This window comes from Trachymyrmex septentrionalis, unplaced genomic scaffold (genome assembly GCF_001594115.1).
Source record: "Trachymyrmex septentrionalis isolate Tsep2-gDNA-1 unplaced genomic scaffold, Tsep1.0 scaffold13, whole genome shotgun sequence".
NCBI lineage: Eukaryota > Metazoa > Arthropoda > Insecta > Hymenoptera > Formicidae > Trachymyrmex > Trachymyrmex septentrionalis.
This window is the reverse complement of record NW_017304438.1, coordinates 4,095,613-4,102,800: the sequence shown is the minus strand read 5'-3', so window position 1 is coordinate 4,102,800 and position 7,188 is coordinate 4,095,613. Positions and strand designations below refer to the sequence as shown.

The 7,188-nt window shown below is 33.9% G+C and overlaps 3 protein-coding genes across 3 annotated transcripts in view; 2 read left to right on the top strand and 1 right to left on the bottom strand.

Annotated features, from left to right (window-relative positions):
- The window catches only part of LOC108756886 (kxDL motif-containing protein CG10681), a 5,351-nt gene extending 2,372 nt beyond the window's left edge, over positions 1 to 2,979 (bottom strand). Inside the window, exons 1-3 of the mRNA XM_018501033.1 lie at positions 2,353 to 2,979; positions 942 to 1,141; positions 722 to 859 (exon numbers count right to left, since the gene is read on the bottom strand). Coding sequence (XP_018356535.1) covers positions 722 to 859; positions 942 to 1,141; positions 2,353 to 2,501 — 487 coding nt within the window. The 5' untranslated portion in view covers positions 2,502 to 2,979. The remainder of the gene's footprint in view (positions 1 to 721; positions 860 to 941; positions 1,142 to 2,352) is intronic.
- A 134-nt stretch (positions 2,980 to 3,113) lies between these two features.
- Positions 3,114 to 5,575, top strand: LOC108756887 (ubiquitin-conjugating enzyme E2 C). The gene is made up of 4 exons (XM_018501036.1): positions 3,114 to 3,390; positions 3,726 to 3,840; positions 4,773 to 4,977; positions 5,053 to 5,575. Exons 1-4 carry the CDS (start codon positions 3,287 to 3,289, stop codon positions 5,190 to 5,192), a joined length of 564 nt encoding a protein of 187 aa, XP_018356538.1. The 5' UTR covers positions 3,114 to 3,286; the 3' UTR covers positions 5,193 to 5,575.
- Positions 5,576 to 6,797: 1,222 nt separating this feature from the next.
- The window catches only part of LOC108756713 (valacyclovir hydrolase), a 3,425-nt gene continuing 3,034 nt past the window's right edge, over positions 6,798 to 7,188 (top strand). The window contains exon 1 of the mRNA XM_018500726.1: positions 6,798 to 7,047. Coding sequence (XP_018356228.1) covers positions 6,940 to 7,047 — 108 coding nt within the window. The 5' untranslated portion in view covers positions 6,798 to 6,939. The remainder of the gene's footprint in view (positions 7,048 to 7,188) is intronic.

Genomic DNA, 7,188 nt, shown 5'->3' with positions numbered 1-7,188 from the left:
TCCGTACTCAACATCCTCATCTCTGATATCTACGTAACGTGTTGGAGATTCAACACATGGCACGTATTCGTTTGTAATAGAAAAAATTATTGCACAATTTATCGACAATTTCTTGATCAACTACCTTTGCATAAACTGACTAGTAAGGAAATTTACTTTGTATCTTACTATATTGCAAATTTGCTCAGTGATGATTGTTTTATACATGCGAATAATAACGCAAAAAAATATGCGTAAATAATCGGAAAGTGTCGATTCGCCGTTTGCGACTGATACTCCTTAACAGTGGTTTTTGTACTAGTATCTCCTCACGGGGAGAAAGTGCACGGTCAGATAAAGCGCAAAATTTTAAGAAGCAAGACATCGCTTCTCGTTAACATCAATTTCTAATAGAAATACTCTCTTTAAAATACTCTCTTATGCATTCACATATAGTTAATGTAATTACATATATATATATCTCACAACAATAAAATCATCTGAGTATGTAAAAACAGTTCAGACTAAACAGGTCTCTTTGCTCTCTTACAACAAAGCATAGAACATACTCCTTTCTTCCGTGGTTTACCTCCATTAATATATTAGAAAGAAGATGTGTGTTACCTGAATTAACCGACCGTTCGTTCCGTAGGTAAATTTTAAATATTTTACATTTGAACGTTCGTCGGAGATCCAATTTATTCCTTAGCGATATGGCTACTTTTAGTGGAGGTTTCATTACCATCTGAATCGGGATCTTGATCGGCAGCGCCGTGAACTGGGGCGGATGGCAATGGCACGACTTCCGGTTCGAGAGGCTTCACCGGGCAATCGACATCCTCCACGATAACTTCCTCCGCCAAGCTGCTCCTTACTGCCTCTGCACATTTAGGATAGAAAAAAATATAACGAATGGATCATATATCTAATTTCCTTGTTGATTCGTTCATATAATTAATTACCGTTGAACGCCTGTGGATATTGTTGGCTCAATTTATTCTTTATCAAGCGAATCCTCTTAAAAATATAATCCAGGTCCCTCTTCATCTCGACTAGAAGAGCAGTGTGCTTCTTGAATTCTGTACCGGCAGTCTTGAGTCTGTTCACCGACAATTGATTGCAGTTTGTCAGCATCTCGTTGGTCTTTTCAAACCTTTGTAACCTGGAAGCATACAAAGAGTTAAATATTATATCATGAGAGAATTAGAGGTGTGTAAATACATCTCGAAAAAGACAAATAGCAAATTTGGTCACTTGCATTACACTAAATTAGTACTAAAGCTGCTATATGTGTTTATACATATATATAAAATTAGCAAAGTTTGTCCCAATGTTTTGGATTTTGTTCTATTTGAGCGAGTTCACCATGCAAAATAAAAGAGATCTGTTTTTTATACCTGTACCCCTACTGAAAAAAATAAAAACGTTATACAGTTACATGATAAAATATAATTAAAACACATAACGGATTGTTCCAAATCAGAACGTGATTTTTTAAAACGATATAATTTGAAAAATCACATGATAGAAATAATTTCGTCCATCGTGTGATTTTATAGTTATTGAATTTTAAAGAATTGAATAATAGAAATAAAAGAAAAAAGAACATATTATCACGTGACTTTTCTTTTACGTGATTTACATGTTTTAATCACATAATTTCATCATGTAACGCTATGATATAATTTTTTTCAGTAGAGACCAGACTGCACTAGAATTATCTTTCTCGGTTTTGCCAAATCTCAAACATATATCTATCTCACTTTAAGTTACAAAAGTGTACACTAGTATAGCTATAAAAAATAAGCATAAGATCTATTCTTTTAAATATACATATAATATAATAAACAAAAGGCTAAAGAGTAATAGTGGCTTATTAGTTGCTATCTTTTAATCATTCTTAAAATTACGTAACAAACAGACATTTCGACCTTACACTAGGTCATTTTCAATGTTCGATAAATAAATTCTAATGACAAATTAAAATTGTTACTTAAGAAGTTTAACAACAAAGTCGCATACTTGAAATTAAAATTGATTTTAAAATTGATTGATTGGAATCTATTCTTTTAACTAAGTTTCTTTGTGTGTATGTGTGTGGCCACAGTTCTCTTTTTCTCTTCTCCTCATCAACGCGAAAAGAGAAGAAGGAAAAATAAACATGCAAGAAGGCCAAGAAGTTCAGTTGGGCCCAGTTTCACAACTCATTGATTAACTCTTAACTGAACTTATTCCTGATCTCTTTCTAATGCTAGAATTGGAAAGAGATGAGACATAAGTTGAATCTCGGTTAAGAATTAACCGTGAGTTGTGAAACTGAATCTTAGAGGTTCAAAACGAACAAGTCTATAGAAAATCAGAGCCGAAACTTACATCTGTTTCTGTGCACGTATCATAGACTCTACGTCCTGCTGATCGACGATGCCGGCCAGGCCTTGCACAAACACCTCCGGTGCCGTATAGTTTCTGAAACACTCGAAGCTCCCAGTGTCCGACTCCGGTGTGCCCTGCGCCGCTGCCATACTTTCGCCACCTCAGGATCACCAGGCCACGGATCTACTCTCATCATCAAGCAATCCCATCGCTCGAGCAGAATGTCACTCGAATTCGCTCAATCATCGACGCGACGCGATTCTAGTGCAGTCTGGACGCACTCGACGCGACCTATACTCTGCTAACTGACGAGCACTACATGTCGCGAAAGTACGGATTGCAATCGTCCACGTTATCTCCCTTGGTGTTTCACGTTGGTCATCACGTTAGGAGACGAGAAAGAAAAGACGTCGATCAATATATCGCGATCGCGTTATGCCGAGCCTGTCCGTCTCGCCGAAACCTTCAAAGTCTATCTCCTCGCGTTCCGAGAACAAATGCTAAGCGACGCCGGAGTTATTGATCAACTGAGAGGATGCTTGGATACCAACAATTACGCGATATCTCGAATCCGAAGGTGAATTAAAAATGTGCGATTTAAAAATCCTATTCGTCTGCAAGTCCGAAGACGACACGCGACGGGAGACGCAAGACGAGGAGGATTCGGAAAATCCGCGCGACGCGTCGCCACCCGACGGCAACAGCTGTTTTGCAATCTGATGTTTTCGAGCCGGGTAATAGGGCGCCGTGCAGCATTCAAATTTCCATCGTGCTGTTGTGACGGTCAATCGTATCAGAGTGAGTCGGAGTCGCAGAGAGAGAGAGAGAGAGAGAGAGAGAGAGAGAGAGAGATTGCGATCCTCGCTCCGTTGTGAAGACGATAATTCTCGCCGATTCGTCGCCCAGGAACGCGAAGACGCTAAGGTGCCTCAGGATGGCACAGAACGTGAATCCGTTTAGCTCGATGCAAAACACGCCGACCAAGGCAACCGAAGAGAAGCAGAGTTTGCCGAAGGACAATCATGCAGTCAGTAAACGGTACACGGAATCAAGTCCATTAATATGAATCGCGAGCTGACTGGCGAGTTTTCTTTCGAGTCGACCGTTCAAATTGCCCCGTTCGCGGCCGTCGAAATTTTTTCGGATATTTCAGGAATTCAAGCGGCATAATCGATATCGCTTTGTTCACTGTAGTCACATAACCTAATAGACTCTGAACTTTGATGTTGATTAAACGCGATTCGTCGGGAATATTTTACAATATTTGATTTTGTAATAGTCTATCTTTCTCCTACGTTGTAATCAGCTATAACTTGTCTCATGGAGATGTTTACTTGTGTGGAAATACTTGAATTTATTTCTTGATTGTCCAGATTGCAGAAGGAACTCATGGTGTTGATGATGAGCACCGAACAGGGAGTATCTGCCTTCCCAGAAGGAGAAAATTTATTTAAGTGGATTGGGACTATCACGGGACCAAGAGATACGGTAGGAAAATCTCTCTTTGAATAACATTATTGCCTCTAATAACAAAAAAGTCTACAGTTTGTATCAGACTAAATATTAAAGGTATAGCTTTCTACAATAAGTCATTACCGAAGCTTTTTAAGTCTTTAACCAATTATAAACGATTGTTCTGTTCTCATTCAACTGTAATGATCAATTTCTTATGGCTTAAGACTTAAAGTTTAGGTAGTGGCTTATTGTAGAAAGCCCAATGGAATTCTTTCCATACTAGAGAAAAAAAAGAGAAAAGATAAATTTATAAAAAGATAAACTGCTCAGCTAAAAAAGAATTTAAGATCTTTACTCTCTGACTCTTAAAAGCATTGATACTCTCTAAATTCTTTGGAGTGAAATTTTACTTTAGAAACGGGATTCATTCTAAAAGTTTTAGAGAGTATCAACAGCATTGATGTCGCTACATTATCATTGAGTAGATATTATATACAATGTACAATGGAAAAAGTTTTATTGAAATATTTAAAAATTTAACTATAGATATTAAAAATAATTCTGAAAATAATTTTGGTTGACCCATCAAAATAATTATGTTGATGCTCAAGCTGGTTGCTACAATATTAAAATATTTTACAGCATTGTCATCAATGCTTTTAAGTGTTCTACATAATTATTTTGATAATTCAACAGAATTATATTATTTTCAGATCTGTATCTGGCTAAATTTTTAGATACTTCAGCAAAATTGTTCTCTCCGCGTAAAAAAAGCAACACAATGACAACATAGCGACATTTACATTGCAGTTAAGAGTTACAAAATAGATGACTAAGATTGGATTGGAATTTTATCAATCAAAGTAAAATTCATTAAACTTGATATTTTCTTTCTCCGAATTGATTAAATTCTAATTTAATCTCAATCTCTAGTGCAGGTATAATGAAAATGTTATGTGTTGCAGGTATACGCCGGTCTCACCTACAAATTAACTTTAGAATTCCCACATAGCTATCCGTATAGTGCTCCCATAGTACGCTTTGCTACACCTTGCTTTCATCCAAATGTAGATACCGGTGGTAATATCTGTCTAGATATATTAAAAGACAAGTGGAGCGCACTGTATGACGTCCGTACCATTTTACTCTCCATACAATCTCTTCTTGGTGGTAAGTAATAAAGAAAGTGTAATACAAGTCAATATTGATGTGAGATACTACTTCGTTTCACACTTTGTTATATAGAACCTAACAATGAAAGTCCACTTAATCTTGAAGCAGCAGAGTTATGGAATAATCAGACGAAATACAAAAAGTATCTGATGGAAGAATATCATAGGGCACTCGATCGAACACAGAGCAATCGTAATCAACAAGATTCATGATAAGTCATGACCGTAAATTCATTTTGAATCATTTAATATTATTATTCTTACGAGTGGTAGGATTATAATTAAGTGTACAATTAATCGGAACTTTCTGCACTTTTTTCGAGATTCATTAAGCACTGTCGAGTTTACATTGGATTGTTTTTCTGTCAAAAGAATGACAATGACAAAATTCTTCATGAATTATGTATATGTATTTAGCTTATCTCGCAAGATTTTTGTAGAAAGACTTTTGTAAGAGCAATTATAAATTTATGTAATCATCGACATTAAGACAATTGCACTACATTTATTTATTTACCATATAGAAACATGTGCGTTGGTTTTTCGATCATTATCGTCATCGTCTGTACATTACATCTATATTTGATGTTTGTTTCCATTTTTACCATTACTGTATAGTTCTAAAATAAATATTTTAATGATCATATAACTATTAAGAGTTAATTTGCAATTTCCTCAAAATGATTTAACAATAATATCGCACGTAATATATATTTTTTGTTATGTTTCAATTTCACTATCTATCTAGTAAGATATAAATTTTTTGGCGTCCAAATTTCAAAAATTAAAAAATTGTTTATAGAATAGCGTCTTTGAGAATTTTAATTAATGTAACTCCTTTGTTTATTATATTTTTCTGAACATTCTATTTTATTTTCCCGATTTTCGTAAATTTAAGTTTTCATGTAAAAATCTCCAAGTTCAAAATTCTAAGAATTGCGACTTTGTTGTACTTTGTTTACTTTGATGTATAGGAATAAACGTGGAGGAATATACATATATATTTACAAAAGGTAAATATTTTTTTCGTTAATAGGTTTTACTATTTTTTTGCTAATGACAACGTGGTATCATTATAAGAATATAAATCTTATCAAATATAATTATCATTACATATGCGGTTATTACAGATAAAAATTAAAAAAATAACAAAGTACTTCAATAGATAGAGAGGTTTCAGCACGTATTCACGATAAAAAATGCGGTCAGTTTATATTATAGTTAATTATTTCAGTCAGATGGTGCAATAATGTAATAAAGATGCGGATCGTAAAATGTTAAAAATGCAAATTATATACAATTAGTCATTGTATACATATATATGTGTATATATTTGAGCCATTGAAAATATTAAACTTATCAATATTATTGTAAAATAAGAAATCAGTTATATTAGTTTCAATATTTCTTTATCTTGCATTTATCTATTTTAAGAATATTAATTTCGCTTGAATTAATTTTTATTATATGTGTATGTATTTATATTTCATCCTTATCTTTTTTTTATTTTATCTACATGATGCATATAAGATAATTAAAATAAAAATAATCGAAAAAATTATATAGGCCATGTAACCAAAATAACTATTTTAGTTATTAGTTTAATCAATCATACTATTTTACGATATTAATCGTTTCATATTGAATTAAACAAAAATAATGTAAGCGAGTTAATTAATATTTTTGAAAATACATAGATAAGTACAAGATAGAGATAAAAAAATATTAAAAATATTTTTGTTTTACGGTTATAATAAGGTATGCTAAAAAGAATAATGTTATCTATATATTTTACCATTTTCGTGTTATCGCGTTATTTCGCTATCTGTTTCAAAATGCTGTATTTCTAATCGACGATGCTATATATAACGATACCGATGTGCGCTGTCAGCAGTTCACCACGAACAATCCATTTAAAGACTTCAGTCGGTCGTAAAGCGACATATGTATATTCAACACGATGTATACTCGTTTCGTGAGTGCATTACATAAAATAGTAAAATCCGGAAGCCTAGCTGTACATACTCGGCAACTGTCAACTACTGCGAATAAGGCTCGTGAGATGGAGGTGTGTATACAAATAGAAATGCAGAATCACTATACTTGCTGTTTTCTCATCTGCCATTTCATGAACCATCTTTCGGCTACCATATGTTAAGCAAAATATATACATTCTTGTTAACAGGAACGAAAGATCAAAGTGAACAAC